This window comes from Equus asinus, chromosome 22, assembly GCF_041296235.1.
Source record: "Equus asinus isolate D_3611 breed Donkey chromosome 22, EquAss-T2T_v2, whole genome shotgun sequence".
NCBI classification, from domain to species: Eukaryota; Metazoa; Chordata; class Mammalia; order Perissodactyla; family Equidae; genus Equus; species Equus asinus.
This window is the reverse complement of record NC_091811.1, coordinates 49,707,101-49,734,052: the sequence shown is the minus strand read 5'-3', so window position 1 is coordinate 49,734,052 and position 26,952 is coordinate 49,707,101. Positions and strand designations below refer to the sequence as shown.

The following is a 26,952-nucleotide window of genomic DNA, read 5'->3' as shown; positions in this document are numbered from 1 at the left end:
CTGCCCCCTCTCAGGAAGTTAACTGTCACATCAGCAGGCAGCCTGCAGACCCTCTCCCCTCCAACCTCTTCTCCTGGTAGGTTTTCCCTGGGGAACCTGGAGCTGCAGGCTGCAGGAAGGTGTGGCACTTTCCTTAGAGAGCTAAGTGTCAGAGGAGCCCTCATGTAAGAGCAGAGGCCTTGTCTGTCCCTGCCGCTGCCTCTGTCCCTGCCACTGCCTCGCCTGGCATTCCCCGCTCGGCCTCCTTTAAGCTGCTCAACCCCTTTAAGTGCACAACCCCCCTGGACTCATGTGCCTCCCAGGCCTTGCTGACTTCTCCTAATGAGGAGGGCCCTGGGCTAAACTCACTATCCCCACCCTGTCTCCACGCCACTTCCTTTTTGCCCATGTTGCCTGCAGGGATTGGAAACCCTGGTGGTCAGAGACCAGAGCCTCCTGCTCTGGAGAGAACTTGGGAGACTCCAGCCCTCTTCACGAGTGCAGCTCAGCTCCCTGCAGAGCCCATTCCAAGGAGCCCAGCTCTGGCTCCTGCAGTCACCCCCAGCCCTCAAAGTCCCATTCCTCCTTCCCTGGGGCTCCCCGGGTGGCAGGGAGAAGCGGGGCAGGCTGGGAGCCACAGGTTCGGAAAGAGTCCGGGTGGGGGAATTCGCGACTGGGCTGTAACCGGCTTGTTTTGCTTGCCCCACAAGCCTGCACGGGCATCCGCTGCGCCCTCCTGGGCGTTCAGGTTCTAGAACTGCTCTCAGAATGACAGGCTGGTGGCACCCGGTTGGGGCAGGGGTGAAGGGGGGAGCCCCAGGCAAGGGGGAGCTGGAGGGTTAAAAATAGCAGCAGCCGGGTTTCGGTTAGCAAATGTGGAGGCGGGGAGCTGGAGGCGGGGCAGGCGGCAGCAGTGTGTGCCCGCTGCTTAGGGCTGTTTCCCCTGGGTCCCAGGAGTGAGTCACGGTTGAAGAGCTCCAACCTGATGCGGTGCTGGCACAGCACCCGCACCCCCACTCCCACCGGGGTGAGGGGCTGAGCTCAGGCTTCATCCCTGGGCTTCTAGAGGATATGCATCTCCCTTGCAGGCCCTCAGGGCCACCTTGAGAGTTGGGCCAGGGGGATTGTGTGATATAAGGGAAGAAATGTGCCAATCTGAGGCCAAAGACCTGGGTTTGAACCCCAGCCGAATGGTTGTGGGACCTTGTACAAGGCTGCCAAGGGCTCTAAGTCTTGGTTTCCTAGTCTTTCAAGTGGAGATTTTCTCATAGGCATGTGTAAACACTTGGTGGATTCTAAAATGCCCTACAGATGTTAATTATCACCTTAGACTCTGCTGTGCCCATTGCAAAGCCTGGCAAAAGGGCTTTCCTGTAAGGGCACAGAGGGAGGCATGGGATGACCTCAGCAGAGTCCCTATTTCTCCTGCAAACCTTGGGCACATGGCTCTCTGCCTGTTTCTCCATCTGTAATGGGAAGATAATAATAGTTTCAACCTCATGGAGTTGCTATAAAGATTGAAGTAAGTAACATTAACGCCGTTCCTGGTATGAAGTCAGTGCACACAGAATACTCATCATTATTATTAATGTTATTGTTCATATTTTTGAAGGTCAGGGATAGGGAATGTTAAAGACATGAAGAACAGAAACTGGGCCCAGCCCCAGTTCACAGAAAAAAAACAGGCCAAATTCACTGTTCCAGATTCCTCCACCCATCAGGGCCTGGAACACCAGGAGTCTGTAGCCAGAAGTCAGAGGGTGGACCCTGTCTCTCTTTCACTTCACTGCCCCCAGCCTCCCCCAGTGAGGCAGGATGCCAGGGGACCCAAAGGCCTTGCAGCCAGCTGGCACTGGGGAAGGTCTGAGATGGGACCGCCCCTGATGGCCCCGATGTGGAGTACCTTGCCAGCATCTGCTGGGGTGACCTTTATTTTAGCCCCTCCCTGGCAGCTCTTAAGAGGAACATGAGGCAGGGGAGGGATGGGAAGGTCAGTGATGTCAGCCGTGAGTATTCCCAGCACAGAGGCCCTGGAAGAGGCAGGAGGCATTTCTTTCAGGAAATGATCATTATTCAGCCTACAGGCATTCGTTAAGTAAGTCCTGACTTGGTGCCCAGCCCCGTGCTAGGCCCTCTACATGATTCAGGAGAGGCAGAGGACGCTGGCTTGTAGATAACGCAGAACCTCGGAGGATATGGGGTCTAAGCATACCATACGTGGAGTCGGTGAAAGCCCTGTTTCCTAGTTCTCACAGGAGCCAGAGGACGCAACTTCACTTTGCTACCCACTGGCTGTGCCATCTTTGTATTTGTGTGTGTGCACATATCCATATGTATCCTGTTTTATTATCACAGTGGCAGTTCATGTGCATTGTAGATAATCAGACAACACAGACAAGCAAACATTAAAAAATAAAAACCGTTACAATCCCAGCAATCTGAGATCACTGCCACCATACCTCAGCGCCCACTTGCCCATTTCCTGGTACGCCTCTCTACGTTGTACTTTTTACCAAAATGAGATCACGCTGTGTATGCTGTGTTTTCGGTCAGTGATCTCCACCTTCCACGACAGTAAATTTGCATCTCATCAAATTCCCAGTTGGCTAGAAATTGTCCTTCGCAGCTGGTTTGTCCAAATCAGTACCCAGGACCATGCATCTGGTGGCTGAGTTCCCTGAAAGCTGTGTAAGCACCCTGGCTGGATTTGTGATCTGGAGAAACGCCAGCCCACCGAGTCTCAAGGGCAGCCCTGGCTGTAAAAAGGAGTCATGTCACCTGGAGAATCTGCCTGACAGACCTGTGCCATCTTCCAAAAATAACAGGCAAAGCAAGGCCGGTGGCAGGCCACATCTGGGATGGGGATCTCTGGGGTGTCTACTGTCATTAATATTAATGTGGCGTCCCTGTGAGTGCCAGCATTCATAGCTTGTTGCTATTCATGGACTCACATCCGTGATGCCCCCAGGCCGTGGAGCAGGCCTGAGCCTCTGTATTGGCCTCTGCCTTCACCATCTCAGGCCCAAGGGTGCTGGGGGCTGTTTGGCTGTGTTCCTAGTCCCCAGGAGCCCCGCCTGAAGGTGGGTGCTCCCTCCTGCTCTGGTGAGTGCCTCCATCCCTTCCACCTGCCCACGGCCTTCCCTTGTGTGTGCGTGTGTGTGTGTCCTGAGAGAGAGACACACACACAAAGAGAGAGCATCTCCTCCCAAGGAAATTCACTCCTGAGTAGCCACTCGGCGGGTGACTTGCTCTGGTTATGCAACCTGCATTTTATACAGGGCTTGATGGTTTCCAGAGGGCCTGCAGGGGCGTTTGATCCTCCCCGCCAGCCCTGAGAGGTTTGCTTGTTTAGTTATGCCCTGCTGGAGGCAGCTTACAGGAAACAATAAAATGGTAACATGTACATATAAAAAGCAGGGAAAATATAAGATGAAAAGGGAAGTGAAGATGGGGTCAGGGAGTGCCTCCTGGAGACAGCACGGGAGGGACACCGGCAGAGGTGATTCTCTCTCTTTGTTTTTGTTGTTGTTGTTCTGGATGGAGAACCAGCACGCTGTGGGAACTTGCCGACTGGGGGTCACGCCCTGACCTTCAGATGCTGGGACTGCACTGTGTCCACCTCACTGCCTAAGGGGAGGTGGGTGGAACTAGTTGTCCATGTCACTGTGGTGATCATCAGCTTAGGTTGTGGAGCCCCAGAAGCCCCACTTACCATCTGTGTGACCTCAACAAGTTTCTTAACTTCTCTGAGCCTCAGTTTCCTCCTTTGTAAAAGGAGGATCATAACCGTATCTCCCTTATAGGGTTGTTGTGAGATAGTACAAGTAAGATGCTTAGCACAGTAAGCATTCACTATATGGTGGTTGATCATTACTAATATTGTTAATTAATAATTATAATAAGATAATGATTAATATAAATATTATTAATATTATAACTTAAACTTTTCCCTGGCAGTCTCTGGAGTGGGCTGAGCGGCCTCATGGGTGGCACAGGTGAGAGGAGCCGAGGAAGGCACATCTTCTGGCTCACGTGCCCCTGGAACAGGCAGAGCAGGGAGCAGGCAGGAGTCATGGACACGGGGCGGGGGTGCTGTAGGGTGGGCAGGATCTGGCCGAGGAGGGCCCAGAAGCTAAGGGAGCAACAAGGAGGGCTAGGGAATGAATATGCGACCTGAGGGAGAAGGACCTGCTCTGAGAGGCAGCCCCGGGGCGGTGACCCGTGCTTCCTGTTGGGGCAAGCGCTGGCCCTTGAGAAAGACTGGCTGGGGCTGGCTGCTAAGAGGGAGCAGCTGGTCTAAGTGGGGCACCGGGTGGTGGGGGAGGGGGAGAGAGAAAGGCAGAAGCTGACAGAACCTCAACTCTTCTCCCCAGGTTACAGATGGGGCCCTTGTCTTGACTGCTCAGGATGTTTTGCTTATGATAGGAAAGATGGTGGTTAGACATCATGGTGAACTTCCCATCTCAGGGATTGGAGTTACTGGAGCAGGGGAGTGGGGGTAAGTGGGAACTTGTGTCTTTGAGGACTTTCAGGACCTGAGAAACCCTAGGGCAGTGGGACCAGGGGGCCGAGACGAGGAATTCCCTAAGTGGTCAGGGCAGGCCTCACTGTAAGGAGAAGGCTGTGGGTGACAGGAAGTGGATGCAGGCTCTCGAGGCAGCCACCCTGAGCAAGTAGCTGTGCCCTCCCCTTCACATCTTCACAAAGGGCAGGCAGGGAAGACTGAGCGGTGGTCTGAGAGGCCCCCAGAGGCGGGCAGGGCTTGGAGGAACCCCTGTTTTTCTTTGCCAGAGGACGGGGAGACTCCAGAGAGCATCAGTCCCAGAAACCAGCAGCCGCACACGACTCAGAAGGCCCAGCTGCCCCAGCTCAGGGTCAGCGGGTCTCCATCCATGAGGAGTGCAATATGGGACCAGGGGCCGGGGGCAAGGAGCCAGGGAGGACGCTTTCCCACCCCCAGGGAGCTCGAGCTGCCGCTGCCATGGTTACGTCTGCTTCCTGTTTGATTCATCTCAAACAGCAGAAAGGGGGGGCACCGGCTCCAACTCGGGCCACCGCTGCGTGGGGCTGTTTACAACAGCCGCATGTGGGATTCCCAGAAAGAGACTCCAAACCGGACATCCTGCGGCTGCAAAATACCCAGGTGTCAAGAGCTAAAAATAGCTGCCACAGGGCCCCAGGCGCGGGAAAGGGGCATGCTCGCTGCGGAGGCGGGCGGCTGGCCGAGGCCCTCACACCCAGCCTCCGGCTCGGTGCACAGCTGCTGAGCCGGCAGAGCCTCAGTCCCCTCGCCCGGGACTGACAGGAGGCCTTTGTCTGGCCAGGCCCAGGTCCCAGGCTGCTCACCTGTGAGCCGAGCCGCTGCCCCATGGGCAGCTGGCCCCTCTGCCTGCGTGGTGGAGCTTGCTTTGCTCTTGTGGGAGACCCTCAAAGGGACTTGGGAGCTTCTAGAGAGAGGACGTGGCATGGCACCCGAAAGCAGGGAAAATGAAACCCATGCTCCTCTAGGACCTCAATCTGTCATTCCCTCATGCAATCCAAAATCATTGCTTGGAATCTGCGAAGTCAACAGTTGCCATCTGTAGGTGGTTCTTCGGGACTGTCTTCACAGGGGCCCCAAGATGAAATAGGCAGTTCCGGCCCCCTAACCTGCAGCAGGGTTCTGTGAGGCTCTGTGATTTTACCACCCTACGCCCAGCGAGGCCCTGCATTTGCTCTCTACCCACTGGCCTGTGGGGAGTGGAAGGGCTGGGGAGGAGCGGCGGAGGGTATTGGTTGAGAACATGGGTTCTGGAGCCCAATTGCCTGGCTCAAGTCCCAGCTCAGCTACTTCCATGTTATGTGACTCAGACAAGTTATTGAATACTGCTGGGCCTCAGTCTACTGATCTATATAATGAGGATGAAAACAGTACCCCCGTCATAGGTTTGTCATGAGGGTTAGATGAATTAGCAAACGTAAGGCACTTAGAACAACTCCTGGCACATAGTAGAGCGTTGGTTTACAGAAGTTCAGATGGAAGAGAAAGGGAAGAGATTGTAGTTGGGCGAGGCAGGGGATGAGACAGGGCAGGAAATGCATCTGGGAGAAAATAGACTGTGGTAGAGGAGGGGAAGATGCAGTTGGGACCAGACACTGAAATGCTTATGTCAGAAGGGAGGCTGCAGAGAAGTTCTGAGGCAAACAGTATTAATCACAACCATTGAGGGAGCACCTCCCGTGGCCTCGGTGCTCCCCACACAGCATTGCTTATCTCCGATGACCTCTTCCAAGTGGGTATTCTTAGCCTCTTACAACAGATGGGGCACTCGAGGCTTGACCAGGTTACATCGTGTCCCCGGCTCTCTCTGCTGGTCACTGATGGAGTCAGAGTTTGAACCCAGGTCCATCTGACCTCAAAGCCAACGCCCTCTGTGCCGTAGACCCTCATTTTTATCACTTCATGTGGCAGGAGTTTCCAGCCAGCTTGCAGCCCCCTGGGTGCTGGATAAATCTGAGCAATAAGCAGCTTAGTGCCAAGATAATGAATGAGCAATAAAATTAGTAATGAACAAGAGAATTTCTGGAAGGAGCACACAAGAAACTGTTAAAAAGAGTTGTTTCTAGGGAAATTCTAGAGAGTTGGATGAGTAAGAAACTTTGTTTTATACTTTTTTGGGGCTCTTTGAATTTTTTTAGTATCTGTAAGTAGTATCCTTTTTAATTTTTAAAAAAATCGTGAATTTAAAAGTGAGAACCAGGTTTCGTGTATATTTCCATCCCTTCAACCACTGTACCAGTGACGTCACGTGGAGGTATATAGTACCTGCATTTGGGATTGACTTCTTGGCTTTCCCCTGCACTGGTCTGGTCCGGCCTGGCTGTACCACTGACCTGGCGGGTGACCACGACCTAGCCCCTTCCCCTCTCTCCTCCTCTGCAAAGTGAGAGGGTCAGCCAGAACAATCTCTAAAGCCCCATCAGCTCTTAACTTTCTCAGATCCTGTGACTGAAATGCCTTCAAGAAGAGCTTCCCCTCCGCGCTCAGCCCTTACTCTGTGTCGGAGGCCTGGCAACCAGGATGTTCTTTCTCGTGTTTATTTATTCTTGGATCTTCCTGAAGCCATTTCACCCCCAGCTTTCATCTTGCCTGCCAGCTCCCATGCGGAGTCTGGCTTTGTCCCGCCTGTGGCAGAGAAGTAGAACCCAAGCTGCAACTTGGGGTGCGGAGGGAGTCCGCCCTGAACCCAGGACCTGGCCTGCGGCTGCCTGCTTTCCTCTCGCCTGCAGGGGCCTACGTCTTCCTGCTGCTCCTTTTTAGCCAGGCGGGAGACCAGGCAGTTGGGAACCGCCTCAAAAAAGACACTGGAGGCGTTGGGAGGGGGCTTCGGGGTGGCAGTGCTCCTAGGGAGCCCTCTCCCTGACAAAGGGCCTGAAGCACCTGGGCGAGCAGGTGGTGAGGCAGGGCTCAGGTTTCTGCAGCCTTGCACAGGCCTCCGGCAGAGTTGCATCTGCTGGGCAGGTAAGAGCAGGAGCGGGAGACCAGCTTGTGCAGATGCTCAGGGGACAGAAGTTGGCGTTTGTGGCTGCTCCAAAGGTGGCTGAGGGCCAGGGTGTGCCCATGGGGCAGGATTTCTGGGGCTATTTGGTTCTCGGTGAGAGCAGGTGTTCTGGTTTGGGAAGGTGACTTGGTAGGCCCAGGTGCCTCAGTGCCCGACTGCCGTTGCTTCCAAAGGAGGTAGAAATGGGGGTAGCCAGGATTCCAAAAAGGAGAGCTCTCCCCTCTGGCCTGGACCCATGTGGAGAAGGATCCAGCCCTACACAGTGTTTTCGGTCCCTCGGGTCCGTTCACTCCTGATTTTATTTCAGTCTGGCCCCAAATTAGTGGTAACCTCACTCTGAGAGGGGCCAATGAGAGGAGGGGTCCCCAAGTTCATCCCCAAGCCTGGGATGCAAAAAGTCCACTTTCTGGTTTCAGTTCAGCCACTCACTGGGTGCCTTTAGATAGCTTTCCTCTCTCTGGGACACAGGTGAGCTGTTCCCCGGGTCTTCTCTCTGGTTTTTCTGGGCTCTTCTGAACGCAGAGGCTCTCTGCACAGAGCCAGGGAGTTGAGGGAGAAGCAGAACTTCTTCCAGGAATTGCTTTTGGATTCAGCCCCTGTTGGCAACACACACGTATGCATGCACGCATGCAGCTTTTCTGAACAGTTTATATCATAGATCATCATCATAAAACATCCCTTTTGGGCCTGGTAATGAACACTACAGAGTTCAGGGCTGTTAGTTTTTCTCCTATCCAGAGAGTGCATGGTGTCCGGAATCCGTAGTTATCAGGAACTGAGGCGCAGAGAACCTGGCTTTGCTCCGGAGCGTGAATGCTGCTGACCAGCCCTCGGGCAGGGACCAACGGGAGTAGAGATTTCCCAGCAGGTGGGGACCCGAGGCCCGAGACTCTAGACCTGACCGAGCTTCTGGGAACGCACCCAGGAGCCCAGTTCAGAAACCTCTCTTGGGGGACCAGGTCTTGCAGAAGAAAGAAGAGGTCTTAAGAGAGCCCGTGGTGGGGTTGCCACGTCCTAGGGAGGGGAGGTGCCTCCCACACCAGTGTTCCTTGGGGCTCACAAACCTTGAGAAATACTCAGGCCATGTCCTAGGCAGGGGGCCAGGAGAGAGTCACTGTGTTCCATTCACCAGTTCCTAACAGAGCCTGCCATGGGCCCAGCAAGGTGTTAGATGCAGATTGGCATGGCTTACAAATGATGCCATGGGGACCGTGATTAATGGATATTAAGGTGGTGGACACAGAGTGCGTATTATGGGAGCAAGGAGAGGAGAGGTCAGGGTGAACTTCATGAGGAGATGGGCATGGGCTGGACTTCAAAGGATGGGCAGAATTTGAATAGGTGGAGTGGCATTTCCCTGCCAAATGTCATCATCTGAAGCAGGGGCACCAGTGTTTGAGGGCAGTTGGTGGGAGTCCCTCTGCACCTAGAGTTGCCCCCAGTGGTGCCTGCCTGCAGGGAGTGCTCCTTTTTTAGCTTCTGGAAGAGGAACTGTGGCTGTCCCTTAGACACAGACCTGAAAGAGCAGTACCTATTAGTTGTCCTTCAGAAAATATCCCTTCTGCCCTACGTCCGGCCTGAGGAGGGCTTCTGTGTGCCCACCAAATGCCCTTCTCAGGCAACCTCCCAGTCTCCTAGCCTTCTATCCCCTTGGCCCTGAGCTGGGGCAGCAGGAGGGGAAGGTGTCCATCTTGGACAGGTGGCCTCAGGACTCACCTCTGTCTTCGCCCACCCCAGCCAGCCTCTGAGCTCCTCAGGGCTTCTCTGCTGCTGACCAGCGCAGGCCCTACCGGAGGGTTTCCTGGGTTCTGAACGGGATGAGGGGGCCCTGGACCGGGCTTAGGACCCTGGGAGAAGTGGCTATTTCCAGAAGGAAAGACTTCTGTTTCAGGTTTTCCAACAAAAAGGCTGAGCGGTTCTCTTCTCTTCAGGAACAGAAGCTGCAGGACACTGGATGGGGCAGTAGGAGAAAGTGGGTTCCTATTTTGGGGTCCTCAGGTTCCAGACCTGCTGCTTCACAGCTCCTGCCAGATCTGACTTGACCTCCAGGCCATGACCCAGTCCCTCTGCCACTGTGGAAGCCTCTGAGCTGGCCCCACTCCCTCCTCCGGGCCTGCTCTTCCCGACCCCGTCTCCCTCCTGGTGTCTGTAGGGTGGTTTCACCAGCCTTTCTCTCCCACCTCCGGCCCCACCTCACCTCCCAGCCCTCTTCTTTCCCTTCGGGCTATGGGAGCCTGGTTTGGCTGCCCAGGGAGATTGTATCTGAGCACATCAGGCTGAGCTGAGGGCATTGCTGGATAAACTGGGGCCTCTTTAGGTTCTTGCTATGGACTGAGCTCGAGCAGGGCGAGATGTCCGACTCTCACGGTAGACTGGATGAGGAAGAGGGAGCTGGGATTGCTGTCCTCCAGCTTGGGAATTTGAGGAAAGGAATGGGTGGAGTGCTCTTTTGGGTTAGCTTCTGGTGGAGGTGCCAGGTTTTAGAGTGCTCAAGCTGGCGTGGGGCTTCCTAGAGCGGTAGGGAGCGTGCCTGGCTGGGTCCTCTCTCCTCCCCCTGCCCGGCCCCCTTCCTGCATCCCCTTCGCTCCATCTCTCTCCTCTCTACAGATGGGACCCAGGTGAGCCTGGGTGCCCACTGCCCCCGTCCCCCTGGCACAGGTAAGAGCCAGGCCCGAGGGAGACCGTGGTGGGAAGAGGAAGATGAGAATGGAAAGCTGAGGGGTGGTTCTGCAGGGGAGCTGGCTGATTGTCCAGAGCGTTGGGAGGTTAGGGTTCCAGGGGAGGAGTGAAGTTGGGGTTTCATGGGGAAAGGGTGAGGAGCGGGGATAAGAGGCTGCTCTGGATCCAGGCTGGCCCCCATGCCAGGAAGCCCAGGAGGGAGAGGAAAGGCAGGGTGCTCTTCTTGTCCTTGCTGGGCACCATGGGACAGGAAGGCAAGTAGGAAGCTAATAGTCCTCCACAGACCCCCGCCTCCCATGGGCTCTGGGCGAGGCGGCATGTTCTTGTTTGCTGACTCTTCCAGTCCTCACACTGGCTCTGCAAGGCCGGCAGGGCAGCCCTTGCAGGATGGAAAGATGCTTCACGCTCTCGGGTGGGAGTGAAAGAACCCCTCTCCTTGCTTCTCTCACAGTTTTTTGCCTCCTCTGCTGTTAGGATGCACTGGGCAAGGAGCGGGTGGACTTCCTGCTGCTCTGGTTTAGGGCATCCCCGTGGGGCACGGGTGGGGCTGGACTGGATGAGGGCTGCCCCTTCCTTAACTTCAGCCAGTATCCACTGCGAGCCTACTGGGTGCAAACGACGTACCTGACCCCTAATAGTTGCATAGGGCAGGAGAAGTGAAGGCCGGGTATTCTCTTTGCTCCAGTCCAAAAGCTTACCGGCAGGCTGGGGAGACAGGACACATAAATAAAGAGAGAAATCATAGTAGAATGCAATATGTGACCAGTGCCAAATGAGGGGATGACTGAATAATGAGTTCATCCATTCATCGAAGAAGAATTAAACTCACTACCTGTTGTCATTTAGTCCTCCTAGATGTATAATTGTCTGAAAGACTAAATACAGAGATTGGAAAAAAGAAACATTAATGAACCCCATCCCTGTGCCAGGACATCTTCCTGGAATTTTAGGGGGAATACAGAGATTTATTCATTTATTCAACCAGTATTTCCTGGGTCATGTGCTGTTCTAGGTGCTGGGACAGGGAACGATAAACAAACCAAGGCCCTTCCCTTGCAGCTGAGCTCAGCCGTGGTACCTGCCCACGCCGTGCTTACGGGCACAGAGCCACCGACGGGATGGAAATCCAGGGGAGGGAGGGACACGGGGTGCTGGGCTGCGTCCAGGGGAAGAGGGAAGACCAGCTGGTCTTGGAGGAAAGGGTAGGATCTGGAAAAGCAGAATGGAGGGGTCAGGACAGCACCAGCGGGGAGCTGTTGTGAGCAAAGCTTAGAGGACAAAAGGTACATGGGCTTGTGACAGGATAGGAGCTGATGGCTGAGGCAGAGGGTTCGTGTTCAGATGTAGGAGACAAAGTTGAAACAAGCCGGGTTAGCACCAGGTTGTAGAGACCCCCAGCTGCTAACTCACCCCGAGAGGTGTTCCCAAAGTTGCAGGCAGAGCCCCTCCCGCTTTCCCAGCAGCCTTCTGCTCAGGAGGCCCTGGCAGTGCTGGGAGTGAGGGCTGGGGCCACGCATACCCCGTGTGTGGCCGAAGCTGCAAGCTGCAAGTCCTAGTGGCCTGCCTTGGGTTCCCTGAGCTCCCTCTTGCATCATCAGGGGAATCACCCCAGGAAGCCAAGACACTGGACATGGGAGGACTGAGAGCCTTCCTAGGGCAGGGATGTGTTGGCATCAGAGGCCCAGACTCAACCAGAATGAGGATCTGGAGTCCCCTCTGGTCTCCTGACGTCTAGAGGGTCGTGGCGGTCCCCTTCCTGCTCCACTCCTCCCTCGTCTCCATCTCACCGTCTCATGGTCAGAGACTATTAGAGCAGATGCCCCTTAGGGACAACCTGCTGCAGCCCCTCTTCCTTTGCCCCGTGAAACCCCCCCCCCCCGAGGGGAGGTGCCTTCCTGGAAGTGGATGAGAAAAGGGAGCCAGAGCACTGGCCTGGGCCAGACCAGAACCCGTGCTCATTCTGCCCCGAACTGGGTGGCCTTGAGCAGGTCCCTTCGCCCAAGCCTCAGTTTCCTCATTTGGGATAACAGAATAGTAATAACTACGCGGGGGATGAGGTGAAGGTGTTCTGCGGGCGCCGTGCATGTGTGCTACGGATGTTAAGGTCATGATTAGGAGTGGTTGCCTTGGGCCTGGAGGCCGCGTTTCCTGGCTCCCTGGCTGGTGATTTGCCACATGCCTTCCAGTCCCCTCAGCCTCAAGCCTGGAGGACAGCCTGTGGCTACCCCAATGGGGGATCCCCAGCATTGGATGAGCTGAAGGAGCCCTCTTCAGAAAGGTTACTGGCTTGTGAGCTCTCTGAGGGCACCTGCTCCCACCCCCACCTGCCTCCCCTTCTCCAGGATAATCGCCCTGTGGCCGCACCACCTCTGAGCTCCTCGGAATGTCTCTGGCTGCTCGGCCCCGCCTGGCCCAGCTGGCTGTGCTGGCATAGAACCTGGTCTGGCAGCTAGTTATAAATAGCCCCTGCACCCACGGCCTTGGCACGGTGTTCCTGGCGTGGGTGCAGAGGACACTGGAGAAGAGGCAGCTGAGCCTGCCGTCCTCACTGTGCCAGGCCGAGAGCTGGCATGAAGGCACCTGGGCCCACGGGCTGTGCAGGCCCAGGGTGGCGGGCCAGGGCTGGCTGTGGGTTTGCGCACAGCTTCTTTCTCCTACAGCCCGGAACAGAGTAGGGAGGGTGGCGACTGAGGGGGAACCCTGTGAGGCCCTTTGGGTTGGAGGCCGAACAAAGGGGACCGATTGCCTGTCTGATGCCTGTCTTTGAGCACAGCTCATTTGGCTGGGCCAAATCCTCATTCCAGGGGACAAGAAGGGAAGGATTGGGCAGCGTCCAGAATGTACCACCACAGGACCTCTGCCCATCTCTAAATCCCACAGCCCCCAGTCTGGAGAGGCAACCTATTTAGTGGGAAGGCACTATAGCTGGGCGCCAGAAAGCTCAATCCGAACACCACCAGTGATAGCCTAACCGTACAGTTTATATAACCTCCTTTCTCCCAGATAAAATGAAATTGAAAATACCTAGCTTGCAGGACTGTGGGGAGGATGAAGTGAGGAAGAGGCCCCCGCAGGGTGTTCGCCACTGTCCAGTGAGCCAGAAGGAGGCCGATCAGGCGGTAACCATGACCCTGCACAGGACCTCTCCACTGACCCTGCCCTCTCTGTGTGTGTCCTCAGGCTGCCCCAGGCCCCGTGCAGACACGCCAGGCCCTCAGCCCGAGCCCATGGACCTGCGGGTGGGCCAGCGGCCCACGGTGGAGCCCCCACCGGAGCCCACGCTGCTGGCCCTGCAGCACCCCCCGCGTCTGCACCACCACCTCTTCCTGACAGGCCTGCAGCCGCAGCGCTCGGCGGAGCCCATGAGGGTAAAGTTAGAGCTCCCTGCACACGTGTCAGCCTTGAGCTCAGCGCCCCCCGCCCCGCCCCCCCAGCCTCCCCACACCTCCCCGACTCAGTCCTCCACTCCTTGCCCCTTCCTGGGCGGCTGGCCCTGCCCACAGCTCTCAATGGATGCGCCGATGCCCGAGTTGCAGGTGGGGCAGCAGGAGCAGGAGCTGCGGCAGCTTCTCCATAAGGACAAGAGCAAGCGAAGTAAGGATGGGGACCTCCCAGCTGGCGTGTTCCCCCCGCCCCCACCCTTGTGGCATGTGAGGGCTGGGGTGGGAGTGATGCCAGCCTGGTCTCCCTCTGCTTGCTGGGCTCTGCCTGTGAGTGTAGGTCGGGGGCAGGGGGGTGCTCAGGCTTCTTGGCTCTTGCCTGAGGAGTCCCTAGGATGCCTTGTACTGGGGTTGTGGACAGGGCAGTGGGCAGAGAATGTGCCAGGGAGGCCACCTCTCCACCACCTCCAATGCACTCACGGTTCTCTGCCCCTGCAGGTGCCGTGGCCAGCAGTGTGGTCAAGCAGAAGCTGGCGGAGGTGATTTTGAAGAAACAGCAGGCAGCCTTAGAGAGAACAGTCCATCCCAATAGCCCCAGCATCCCCTACAGGTGACGCCCTCTCCCGCCTGCTCCCTATATGTCAACCTGTGAGCACACACACTCACCCCCTCTGCCTCCCCACTGTCTGTCCCCTGATCCTGACCCCTTACTTGTAGTCATAATGCCTCCCAGACCCCCAGCACAGCTGACACCTGCCCTCTTCTCTCCTTTAACTCTCTCCCCACCCTACCTGAGGCCCTTCCTTCCTACACACGCACACCTACACATCACACTGGCTTTCTTCTTCCGCATGTGAGTCCCTTCTCTCTTTGTCTTACTCTAAGCACAAAAGTATCCTGATTCCTAGATCAGGGTCCTCCCACAGGAGACAGAGTCCCCAGTGTCTCTGGGCCTCACCCAAGCCTGGGACCCTGGCTCCTATGCCCATATCAGAGGTCTGTATTGTGGGCTGCTGGTAGGATGAGTGACCCAATGCTGCCACCTGGAGATGGCCCCCTACTGCCAGGCCTGTGCACTGCCGACTCCCCTAGCAGGTCCCAGGGCCCCTGCTTGGGAAGGAGCCTGTGCGGAATGAGATGGCTGCCAGGTCTCTGGGCATCTCCACCCCACTGAAGCAGCCTTGGCACTCACTCCACAGAACTCTTGAGCCCTTGGAGACGGAAGGTGCCGCCCGCTCCATGCTCAGCAGCTTTCTGCCTCCCGTTCCCAGCCTGCCCAGTGACCCCCCAGAACACTTCCCTCTGCGTAAGACAGGTGAGTGGCACAGGCAGGTGGGGACCTCCCGGGGAGTTAAGGGGAAGGGCCTTGGCCGGGGTCAGGAGTGCGGAGGAGAGGGAGGGCCGGGCTGGGAGGGGGAAAGTCAGCACATGGGCAGTTTTCTGGTTTTCTCTCTGGCACTGCCTTCTCTTGCCTTAACTCAGTGATGACAGGGAAAGAGGGCTAATGGGCAGAAAGGAGGAAGGTGGCTGTGGGGCCCAGTAACACGGGTGCTCTCGTAGTCTCGGAGCCCAACCTGAAGCTGCGCTACAAGCCCAAGAAGTCACTGGAGCGGAGGAAGAATCCGCTGCTCAGAAAGGAGAGCGCCCCGCCCAGTCTCCGGCGCCGGCCTGCAGAGACCCTCGGTGGTGAGGGCCAGCGGGGTGGCGAGGGGTGGCTGGTGTGGCTGGTGTGGTCTCTTTGCGTCAGGTCCCACCCAGACAGGGGTCCCCTGCAGGGCTACGTGTGTGGTTGCACAGGGTGTGTCCTCCGCACTCACCAGAGGGACAAGTTGGAGCTGAAAGCCAGCCACTGCTCTGTTGGCTGAGCTGATGTCTGCGCAGAAGGGACACCTTAAAAAAAAGTGTCAGAAGGCACTGGAGTCTAGTGGTGGCCTGCCTTCTCCCTGCCTTTCTGGGAAGAAAGCAGGAAGCAGAGGCCACCCATGGGGAAGGGGTTTGTTCCTGGGTGTCTGGACAGGAGCCTGGGCTCTGACTGAGCTTCCCTCTCCCCACCCTCAGACTCCTCCCCGAGTAGCAGCAGCACGCCAGCCTCGGGGTGCAGCTCCCCCAATGACAGCGAGCATGGCCCCGGCCCCGGCCTGGGCACAGAGGTAAGGCCTGCCGGCTGGGCTCTCCAGGGCAATGCTGAGGCTCAGCCTTCTTCTCAGCAAGCGGCCCTGAGCAGGCAGGGCCACAGGGTCTGAACCGCGCCCGCCCGAGCCTCCTGGGTGTTCCGGGGAAGGCATACCCAGGGGAGAGGTCTGGGACCAGTGACCCTGCCCTGCTCCCCATGGCAGGCGCTCTTGGGCCAGCGGCTGCGGCTGCAGGAGACCTCTGTGGCCCCGTTCGCCTTGCCGACAGTGTCCTTGCTGCCCGCAATCACGCTGGGGCTGCCCGCCCCTGCCAGGGTGAGTGGCTGAGGCGCCCTCCCCCACTCCGAGCTCCCGGCTTCTTTTGCCCCCTTCTCCTACAGCCTCACCCCATCACCTTCATGTTCTCTCTGCCCGAATCTTCTCCCCTGTGACTTCTCCCCACCTCTCCCCCAGGCGGATGGTGACCACAGGACCCATCTAACTCTGGGCCCTCGGGGGCCAGTCCTGGGGAGCCCCCATGCTCCCCTCTTCCTGCCCCATGGCCTGGAGCCTGAGGCTGGGGGCCCCTTGCCCTCTCGCCTGCAGCCCATTCTCCTCCTGGATCCCTCAGCCCCTCACGCACCCCTGCTGACTGGTGAGTCCCACTGCTTCTCCAGGGGAGGAGTTGGACCCTGCCTCCTGCTGAGGGTCCAGCTTGGGAAGGGTCCCGTGCTTCCTGCCCCCTCCCTCTGCAGCCCCCCATCCAGTGCATCTCCCTGCTGAGTCCCTGCCCCCCACCCCACGCCCCTGCTTCCTCTCATTCCTCCCTCTGGTTCCTTCCTTATGCCCCACCAACCATTCTTTCCAGTGCCCGGGCTCGGGCCCCTGCCCTTCCACTTTGCCCAGTCCTTCCTGACCACCGAACGGCTCTCCGGGTCAGGCCTCCACAGGCCGCTGAGCCGGACCCGCTCAGAGCCCCTGCCCCCAAGCGCCACCGCCCCCCCACCGCTGGGCCCCCTGCAGCCCCGCCTGGAGCGACTCAAACCTCACATCCAGCTGACCAAGGTGAGGAGAACGGGGGACGGAGGTGGGGAGGAGCTGCGGAACTGGGGCCCTGGGGACCGAAAGAAGAGAGGAGGCTTAGGACGGGCAGGGACCTAGAGGGCTAGAGAGAGGGTGTGGCTCCTGGAGGCCAAGAGCTGCATGGCCACTGGAGTCCCACCAAGATGAGCGGCCACCCCACCAAGCCCACATGTCCCAGCCCACAGCCTGCACACCAGCATGGCTTCTCAGCGGGCATCTCCCCTCCCCAGAGGCCAGCCAAGAGTGAGAAGCCCCGACTGCGGCAGATTCCCTCGGCTGAGGACCTAGAGACGGATGGTGGGGGAGTGGGGCCGGTGGGGGATGACGGCCTGGAACACAGGGAGTCGAGCCATGGGCACCATGAGGCCAGGGGCCCTGTTCCTCTCCAGCAGCACCAACAGGTATGGCAGTGCCCAGGTGTCTCTTGGAAGGCATGGTCAGGAGACTGTGGGGCCTGGCACAAATGGAGAGGAGGGAGATAGGCTATCAGTACAGGGGACAGCTTTGAGACCCATGGTTGCCTTCTAGACCCACACGTAGGCGCATGCACACGCACACACACACATGTACATTCCAGCAGCCTGCCAGCCTCGGGGTGAAGCCACGTCCATTGTCCAGCAGTGAGGCTGGCCTTTCACAGGGCCACACACATGTCTGTCCTAGTACTTCTGCCCTGTGAGTGGCCATGCCGTCTCCAGGCAGGTGGTGAGGGCAGGAAGTGGAGCAGAACCACGTTCCCTCGGAGCGCTCTCGCGTGTGAGTCAGGCCATGGGAATTGATTCGCTAGGGCTGCTGTGACAAGCACCACAGACTAGGCGGCTGAAACGACAGAAACTTGTCTCACAGCTGTGGAGGCTAGAAGTCTGAAGTCTAGGTGTTGTCAGGGTTGGTTCCTTCTGAGGGCTCTGAGGGAAGGAGCTGTTCCAGGCTCTCTTCTTGGCTTGTAGATGGCCGCCTTCTCCGTGTGTCTTCACCTGTCTTCCTTTTGTCCACATCTGTGTTCACATTTCCCCTTTTTTATAAGGACAAGAGTTGTATTGCATTAAGGCTCACCCTCATGACCTCATTTTAACTTGGTTACCTCTATAAAGACCCTATCTTCAAATAGGGTCACATGCTGAGGTACTGGAGGTTAGGATTTCCTTCATCAATATGCAGTGGGAGGGGGACGCATTTCAGCCCATAACATGTGGTAGCAGACGACCCACGTGCAGTGGCTCCCCCAGGTCCCCATGTCCTTGGGCAGTCCAATAGTCCTTGGAGACGAGGAGACCCTGGTCAGAGCTGGGCTCGAGGCCCTTCACCTGGGTTCTGGCTTTGGAGTCCCGTGGGCCCAGGGAGCTCTGGTGGAATGGGGTGGTCAGTCTCGGGTGCAGACCTTGGGGGAGCTGGTGGGACAAGGGGCTCAGATAGTCAAAGGCCAGAGTCCTGCTGGGAGGCAAGGCTAGATGCATCCTGGAATCTCTCCAAAAAGGGGCCTGCCTAGAGGTTCCCAAGACCTTGGGCAGAAGCAGAGGGCAGAGGATCCTGAGCACCTGGGGACTGAGGGCCCCCTGTGTCCCTCAGGTGTTCCTCTGGGACCATCAGCGACTGGCTGGGCGGCTCCCCCGGGGCAGCACTGGGGACTCTGTGCTGCTTCCCCTGGCCCAGGGCAGTCACCGGCCCCTGTCCAGGGCTCAGTCGTCCCCAGCTGCGCCTGCCTCACTGCCAACCCCAGAGCCTGCCAGCCAGGCCCGCGTCCTGCCCAGCTCAGAGACCCCCGCCAGGACCCTGCCCTTCACCACAGGTAAGAACCAGACAAGCATCGGGTGGGATGATGGGGCTGGGGGCACACGGAGGCTCGGGGCATGTGTCCAGGTCTGTGTTGCGGTGTCAGGACATTTTTTGGAGCCACAGAGCACTCTCTTGGTCTTGTTAGATCCACACAGCGTCCCATGAAGCAGGTGATGATTCTCATTTCACAGGTGAGGAGACCCAGGCTCAGGAAATCTAAGGCGACAAGCTCCTGGTCACATAGCAAGCTGGCATGGGGCCAGGCAAAGAATTTGGCTCTCTTGACAGCTAGTTCAGCCTTTCAAAAATGATGTTTATTATTGTTGTTCTGTTGTCAAAAGAACTCAAACGCATTTTAGAAGTTTTGAAAAATACAGAAAAGCATAAGAATATCATAAAAATCACCAACCAGTATCTCACCGCCCAGAGGCAGCCGCTATCAAATGCTGCTCTCTTTCATCAGTCTTTGTTCTAGCCATAGGTACACGTACGAATACCCTAAACACGTGGACTACGTTTTGTCCCCTGCCTGATTCAGTGAACATATTATGAACACATGGTGATATAATTAATCTTTAAAAATGAGATTTTTATAGTATTTCATCATGGTATTTTATTTTTACTTAAAGATTTCTTCTTGGTTGGGCAGTCAGATGATTGCTCGTTTTCCCTCATTTGGATTTTTATTGTACATAAATCTTCACTCATCACTGGGATTGCTTCCCAAGGGTCACTTAAGGAGTGGCCTCCCTGGGTCAAATGGTGTGAGGGTTTTGAAGATCCCTGATATCCGAGACGGGCTGAAAGGGACCCTCCCTCCGGCAGAATGCAGGGCCCTCCTCTGGGCATCCCGCTGGTCAGGCTGAAATAGTCACTTCCCCAAAACTGCGTCTGTCTTGTCACGTGGGGCCCAGTGTCACTGTGGACTTGCCAGCGCCCAGTTTGGGAGTTTCTGAGGGATTCTTTCTCCTCTCACTCCCCCTTGCTAGCCTAATTGGGTTGTTACATCCAGGGTGAGACCCTGACAGCAGGCCTCCCTTTGTTAGGCTCTGAGCTCTTGAGGTCATGGTAGACGTATTGGGCCTCGTGAGGAGGTCAGTGTGTCGGGAAGGCAGTGGCCATGTGGCAGTCGTGTTGTCTGGGGCTGTGTTGGGGTGTGTGTGAGGTGCCTGAGGCTGCCTGGGTAAGCGGCTGGGGGTGTGCGTACGGGTGTGAAGGGGCACGATGGGGTATGCGGGACTGTGCGGGTGTAGGGGGGTTGCCAGGCCTGGCTCCATGTGGGCGCTGGCTGTGGGGTACTGGCATGTGCTCCGTCTGCAGCCCATGGCCCAGAGGGGAAGGGTGGAGGAGATCCCTCTGCAATCTGGGCCCTGACCCCTGCTCCCGGCAGGGCTGGTCTATGACTCCGTAATGCTGAAGCACCAGTGTTCCTGCGGAGACAACAGCAGGCACCCAGAGCATGCTGGCCGCATCCAGAGCATCTGGTCCCGGCTGCAGGAGCGGGGGCTGCGGAGCCAGTGTGAGGTGAGGAGGCAGGATGTGGGCTTCGGAATCGGGAATCGGAAGAGGGGAGAGTGAGGGCAGGGAGCGGGTGGGAGGCCTTGGAGCCAGCATGAGATGAGGGGCCAGGCGGGTGGCAGTCGTGCAGGCAAGGGGCTGAGCGGGGCTGAGCTCTGTGGGCCTTCCCCAGTGTCTCCGGGGCCGGAAGGCCTCCCTGGAGGAGCTGCAGTCTGTGCATTCCGAGCGGCATGTGCTCCTCTATGGCACCAACCCGCTCAGCCGCCTCAAACTGGACAACGGGAAGCTGGCAGGTAGGGGCCCAATGGCGTCTGGGGCCCCCCACCATACCTCCCCAGGCTCATCCAGTCCGCCCACTCCCTGTGCGCTTGTGTCCCAGCTCTGCCCAGCCTGTCCCTCCAGCATCCCGGACATCCCCAATCCTCTCCTAGGCCCCTGCTGCCCAGCCCCACCCCGCCCTGCGTGCCCGCCCTGGCCCTCCCTGCAGGGCCTCCCTGCTCCCGCCAGGCAGGGGCCTGAGAGGGCTCAGCTCACACTCACTGGGCCTCTCCCTGCAGGGCTCCTGGCACAGCGGATGTTTGTGATGCTCCCCTGTGGTGGGGTTGGGGTAAGTGTGCCCGGGGGTCTCGAGCAGGCATTGCCACGGGCTCTCGGATCTCCTCCCTTCCGTTCTCCCAGGCCCAGCCCCTGCCAGCTTGTTCTTGTGCTTCTGCCAGAGCCTGTGGGCCAGGGGCTGTCCCCTAATGCCCCTCTGCTGGCTAGAAGCTCCTTGTGGACAGGTGTGTCCTTGACCCATCAGTGTCTCCTGAATGAGGAGCCCTGTGTCTCGCACTTAGAAGGTGTTTGGTAAATGTTGAGTGAGGCTCAAGAGCAGGGCCAAGATGGGGGCTCAGGGTCATCTCCTGTCGTAAGATCCCGGTGGTCACATGGGCCATTCCACGCTGCCGCCTCCGGGCAGAGTCGGGGTGCCTGAGCCGGGTCAGTGAGGGTGCCTCCAGTGTCCTTGGTGACGCAGGCACTTCCCTCCCATTTCCCAGCTTTCCTCCCTCCCTCCTCACCCTGCTTGGGGGCTTCCTGCCTCCTCTGGCAGTGCTCTCCTCTCCTGGAAAGGCCCCCGCAGTGGTTTCCCGGCCAGGTGTGTGGAGGCAGGGCTGGAGGCCCAGTTCTGGAGGGAAATGGGAGCTGTAGCTGGGGGGCTGTTGGGAGCCAGTCAGCGCCCCATTCACAACTTCCCATTTCTTGCCACTTTCTGATTTTTCCAACTATTGTTGCTTCTGTTTTCTCCTCCCACCTCTCCCTCTCTGTCTCTCTCTCTCTCTTTCTCCAGCCTCTTGCGACTCTCTCTGCCTTCCTCGCCTCTCTTGGTCCGCCTCGCCCTCCCCATCTCCCCATCATGCCCCCCGGCCCCTCCCTAGCCTTGAGGCCCAGGGACTGGGTTTGGGGGGCCCCCCAGCCTGGGCTAGGGGCCCTGAGTGGAAGACAGTGGTGCAGACGGCCCCTCGAGCTCCGACCGTCCCGCAGGGCCTGAGCAGAGTCAGCTGGGGCTTAAAACCCCCTCCCGGCCCAAACCCCAAGTCCCGCCCAGGTAACGCCATGCCCCCTCCTCTGACCGGGGAGGCAGGCACGATGCTGCCTGCAGAGTGCTGGCCAGAAACAGGCCAGTGATGTGGACTGAAGCTGGGAAGGAGAAGTCATGCTGGGATTGGGGGACACAGGAGGCCTTGCCTTTGGGCGGTGGGGCACTGGGGAGGCAGCGCTGTCTGCCCAGCTCCCTGCCCCTGGGGTCTTGGCCGTGGGATGGGCACCACCCCATGGGCCCTGGCTCCTGTGGGAAGCCTTGGATGATGCGGGCCCTGACTCTGGCCCCCACAGGTGGATACTGACACCATCTGGAATGAGCTGCACTCCTCCAATGCAGCCCGCTGGGCCGCCGGCAGCGTCACTGACCTTGCCTTCAAAGTGGCTTCCCGCGAACTAAAGGTAGGAGGTTTGGATTGAAGATGGGCAAGCCATGGAGGAGGCAGTAGGATGGGGCAGCAGGGAAGGCCGGACCCAGAACCCCAGGCATCTCATTCCTCTTGTATATCACCGCAAAGTTTTAGAAGGGAAACCGAGAGCTTTGGCGACAAGATGAGATTTGAACCCTTGGCTCATGTTACTCGGTGAGAGTCAAGCCACTGTGACCCTGGACTTTTGCTCTCTAAGACCCACAGGGTCGTGATCATCCAGGATCATTTAACACAGACCTGCTGTGTGACTGTAGGCAAGTCACAGGGTGTCTCTGGGCCTCCATGCATTGGCACATTGGTTCTTTGCAGTGCTGAGGTTACATAGATTAGGTTGGTGCCCGTGTTCGTTTGCTCTGGCCTGGGCACCTGACGGGGCTTGTCCTGAGGTCCACATACCCATTGTTTAGGAGCTCATAGCCCAAGGCCGTTGCGGTGTCCTCCGTATTGTAGCTTCTCGGTGGGGCTTTGCAGTTAAGGGCAGAGCCCTGGGTTTAAAATCCTGGCCCCACCATTTTTACATTTACAGCCAAGCAACTGCACAAGTTGCTTAATCCACCAAAGCTCCAGATTTCCCCTCGTCTGTAAACTAGAGCTAATGATACTGTTTATTTGATGGAGATATGAGGGTTGGATAACATTTACCTCCAAGACAGGTGGTGAGGAGGAAGTCCAGTGGTTATAAAGTGCTTAGCATAGTGCCAGGCTTGTAGTTTGGGCCCAACACACAGTAGCTGTTGTTATTACAAAGTGACAGCAGCCAGGACGCACCGCAGTGGGGGGTTTGTCTTCAAATCCAGTCTAAGAGCAGAGGATGCCCAGCCTGCGGGCCGAGCACCCAGGCACCTCAGATCCGGCCCAGCCGCAGTCCAACACAATGGCAGCTGTTCTCTGTGGCTCCTTCTAGAGGCAGGAGCCTGGGGCTGGGGGGAGGTTCATGGAGATGTGGGTCAGAGGGCTGGCCATTTGGTTGACAAGCATTCTTTCTGTTTCTAGAACGGTTTTGCTGTGGTTCGGCCTCCAGGACACCATGCAGACCATTCCACTGCCATGTAAGGCCTGGGTGGGGGGAGGGGCAGGCCCCTAGGGCCTTCCCATTAGAACATTCCCCCTCCTTGCCCTGAGCCTTCTGAGGCTGGGCCAGCCAGGGGTCAGGGGAGAGAAGAGGCTGGAGAGGTGGAGGCGCGGGGAGGGGACAGGCTGGCAGGACCTCTCTCCCCTCCTCCCAGGGGCTTCTGCTTCTTCAACTCAGTGGCCATCGCCTGCCGACAGCTGCAACAACAGGGCAAGGCCAGCAAGATCCTCATTGTGGACTGGGTAGGTCCCTCTTCCTAGCCCCTTCAGATCCACGAGCCCTGTGGGAAGAGCCCTGACGCCGGCGTCAGAAGACGTGGCTTTATGGCCTAGTTCTGCTTAGTCTTCCCAGCCTCAGTTTCCCCTGTGTAAAATGCGGGTGATAGTAACACCCACATCACAAGGCTGTTGGGAGGCCCAGAGGAGGTGGTGCATGGGAAGGCCCTGGTCCATAACAACCTCCCACAGTGGGAGGAGCCACTTGAGTGTTGTTTTTTGTCCTCTATTGGCTTCTTTCTGCAGATCTCATCATTTCTGCATTTCCCCTACAGGTAGCGATAATACCAATAATAGCAGATAACATCAGCACACCACTAATCGCATGCAGACACTGATGGTTTTACATATGATGTATTTAATCCTGACAATAACCTAGTTTACAGCTGAGGAAAGTGAGCACAGAGAGGCTAAGTAACTTTCACACAGCCACACAGCTCGTAAGCCCTGAGACTAGGATTCGAACCCAGGCCGGTACATGCATCTAACAACTAAGCTGTACCACTCTGTGCTGACATCTGTGATTCCCACTCAGAAGCTGAGGAAGGTGGAGGCACTTTCCACTCTAGCGCCTGTACACGGTCTGGGGGTCACCAAGTGTAGGGCCATAGCTCTTCCCAGGAGGGGCGGCACTGGGGCTCACGTACCTGCCCCTCTGTAATGGAGCTTGGTCTCTGATGTCCTGCGTCACTCTGTGACCTTGGGCAAGACACAGAGGCGAGGGTTCCTGACACCTGTGAGCCAGGACTCTTCCCTCTCCTACCGAGAAGCCATCCTGCATGCTTACTCTCTCCGGCTGGCTGTCCTGCCCATGGCACGCCTCCTCCCCTTCGGGGTCTCATATGATAGCCACTCCCATCCAGCATGTTATGTACATATCTATACATACGTGGGGAGACTGAGGCTCAGAGTGGGCCAGTGGATTTCTTGGGGCCACTCAACAGTTTAGCTCTAGTTTCCTGACTCCAAGTCTAGGGTCCTGACCTTCACAATGGTCACTGACCTCAAAACCCTTCCCACCACTCCCGGTCTCCATCTCTCTGCTTTCAGACCTTCCCTGACCCACTGCCCATCTATCTCCCTGCACAGGATGTTCACCACGGCAACGGCACCCAGCAAACCTTCTACCAGGACCCCAGCGTGCTCTACATCTCCCTGCATCGCCATGACGATGGCAACTTCTTCCCAGGCAGTGGGGCTGTGGATGAGGTAACCCCATGTCCAGTCCATCCCTTCCAGCCCCATTGACTCTCCCTCGCTGCCCTTCCTCTGCCTCTGTCACAGCTAGCTGTGTGATCCTGGGCAGATCATTTAGCCTCTCTGATCCTCAGTTCTCCACCTGCAAGTGAAGAGGCTGGATGAGCTGGTCTTGCTGCACTGACATCCTGGGCTTCCTCTCCTGGGACTGCTCTCCTCATGTCTCTCCTGCTTCCTGTTTTCCAGGTGGGAGCTGGCAGCGGTGAGGGCTTCAATGTCAACGTGGCCTGGGCCGGAGGTCTGGACCCCCCAATGGGGGATCCTGAGTACCTGGCCGCCTTCAGGTAAGTGTTCTGGGGGCCAGAGAAGGCCTGGCCCAGCAAGGCCACTCTCTCCTGCCCCTTTCCCAGCAGCACCACGTTGGAGGTGATCAGCTGGCTTGTCAGCCTGTCATCCAACGACTAGACATTATAAGTGAGCCCCGGGCTTGGCCTTATGGACTGAGACAAACAAAAGGAAAGGCACTGTGACTGGCATCTGGGCCTGCAGTCCTGATGGGAAGTCAGGAAGCACAGAATGAAAAAGTCAAAGGATGCTTTATAAAGTCACGCATTACCAAGAGCCTCTGCTGAACTGAGCACTGGCAGATGGGCAGGGTGGACTGAGCAGAGGTGCCTCATTCAGTCAAACAAGGCTGCCTGGAGGAGGTGGGCTTTTCACAAGAGATGAGAAACTTAAAAAAGCTGTGGAGAAAGAGCGAGAGCAGGTGATGTCCATGGAGGGGGGGAGGGGTTGCTGAGGAAAAGTCATTCTAGAAGAGGGGCTTTGGGCTCTGGCAGGAGCCCTTACGGATTTCACTCTGGGGTCCCCGAACACCATTTGGGAAAAAAGAACCCTGGAAGTAGGTCTCCAAGTGCTTTTCTGGAGATATTCTCCGTGAGAGCTAATTCTGTAGGAGCCCTGGACTGGAGTTCCTGGTGTCTGCGTGCCCAGAGCTCAGGACTTGAAAGACACCAAAGTGGACCCCAGAGTTGGGCCAAGGATGGCGGGAGGCAGCTGTGGGGAGCTGGCAGGGGCAGAGGATGAGAGAATGGATCTGGGTGGCCCAGGACCTCAGAGGGTCTAGTCGCCCTGGTCAGCTCTCAGGAGAGTGTTGAGGGGTGGTGCACGTAGTCGGAAATGAGTGGCAGCTACGTACAGAGTGTTTCCAGTCCCCAGGGCTTAGTGACCCGCCCCTCCTGTGGCCCTGCCCCCTGTGCCCCACAAACATACATGCACATTCACTCCTTTCATTGCCTCTGTTGCCCCATCCTTGGCTCCTTCCTGCCTCTCGCCAGTTAAGAGCCCTGGGCGGCTGAGTCCTTGGGCTGTGCAAGGACGTGGACAGCCAGCAAGGTCAAGGAAGTCGGAGGGATCCCCTAATCCTGCTGGGAGATGGGGTGCCTCACAGTAACATTGGCGGGGGAGGGCTGGCCCCTCCTCTGCCCCCGGCCCCCTGCAGGTGTGGTGAGCCCCCTCTCCCCGTACCCTCACAGGATCGTCGTGATGCCTGTTGCCCGAGAGTTCTCTCCAGACCTGGTCCTGGTGTCAGCTGGGTTTGATGCTGCCGAGGGTCACCCCGCCCCGCTGGGTGGCTACCATGTTTCCGCCAAATGTAAGGAGGGCCCAGCCCAGGGAGTGGTGTAGAGAATGAGGGCCAGTCTGGGCAGGGAGGATGGTCTGAGTCAAGGGCAGTGGCCGGCCCAGGCTGTGAGTGTGCGGACTGGGGTATGGCAGTGCTATGTTCTTGTCCAGTCCTGTGGCTGGAATCCCCTGGGCTCTCCTAGCCAGGCACAGCCCAGGGCCCTTTCTCTGACCAGGTGACCAGTCGGTTCACCATGGAAGGCTTAAGTCACACCCTGGGGACTTAAGTCCTATAGACAGGAAGCTCAGCCAGAGGACTTCCTCCCCGGATTGTGTCATTCTTGGCTGCTGGGCGGGCAGCTTCTTCTGAGGGAGATCAGGGAGGAGCAGTGTTCTCAGAGCAGGGAGCCCACTCAGTGGGCCGTGGGGCCTGGAGAACAGAAAGGTAAGACAGTGTAGCCCAGTGAAAAACACGCAGGCTGGAGTCGATGCCCTGGGTTCAAGTCCTAGCCCTGTCACTTACCAGCTGTGGGGCCTTGGGCAAGTCCCTCCACCGCTCTGAGCCTTGAGTGAGGCATACTAATAGTTTTTACATGGGGTTCCATGTGAACGCACCTGGAAAGCAGCAATTTATACATCTGAGTCATTATTTGTAAGGAGGAAGTGAGCAGGGAATTAACAGAGGTAGAGAGGTAGGGCAGGTCCACCTCTC

The 26,952-nt window shown here is 57.5% G+C and overlaps 1 protein-coding gene across 4 annotated transcripts in view; it reads left to right on the top strand.

Annotated features, from left to right (window-relative positions):
* Positions 1 to 26,952, top strand: part of HDAC7 (histone deacetylase 7) — a 35,630-nt gene that overhangs the window by 5,469 nt on the left and 3,209 nt on the right. The window contains exons 2-21 of one of the 4 annotated variants that reach the window (XM_070494698.1): positions 13,380 to 13,567; positions 13,736 to 13,793; positions 14,078 to 14,189; positions 14,779 to 14,894; positions 15,140 to 15,265; positions 15,638 to 15,729; positions 15,916 to 16,026; positions 16,165 to 16,345; positions 16,559 to 16,755; positions 17,004 to 17,174; positions 18,340 to 18,559; positions 19,937 to 20,070; positions 20,237 to 20,357; positions 20,622 to 20,671; positions 21,937 to 22,044; positions 23,067 to 23,122; positions 23,300 to 23,387; positions 24,510 to 24,629; positions 24,864 to 24,961; positions 26,153 to 26,271. In XM_070494698.1, the coding sequence (XP_070350799.1) occupies positions 13,380 to 13,567; positions 13,736 to 13,793; positions 14,078 to 14,189; positions 14,779 to 14,894; positions 15,140 to 15,265; positions 15,638 to 15,729; positions 15,916 to 16,026; positions 16,165 to 16,345; positions 16,559 to 16,755; positions 17,004 to 17,174; positions 18,340 to 18,559; positions 19,937 to 20,070; positions 20,237 to 20,357; positions 20,622 to 20,671; positions 21,937 to 22,044; positions 23,067 to 23,122; positions 23,300 to 23,387; positions 24,510 to 24,629; positions 24,864 to 24,961; positions 26,153 to 26,271 (2,466 nt within the window). Of the gene's footprint in view, positions 1 to 13,379; positions 13,568 to 13,702; positions 13,794 to 14,077; positions 14,190 to 14,778; positions 14,895 to 15,139; positions 15,266 to 15,637; positions 15,730 to 15,915; positions 16,027 to 16,164; positions 16,346 to 16,558; positions 16,756 to 17,003; positions 17,175 to 18,339; positions 18,560 to 19,936; positions 20,071 to 20,236; positions 20,358 to 20,621; positions 20,672 to 21,936; positions 22,045 to 23,066; positions 23,123 to 23,299; positions 23,388 to 24,509; positions 24,630 to 24,863; positions 24,962 to 26,152; positions 26,272 to 26,952 lie in introns of all 4 variants that reach the window. The other 3 variants (XM_070494697.1, XM_070494699.1, XM_070494700.1) reach the window with 3 other exon arrangements.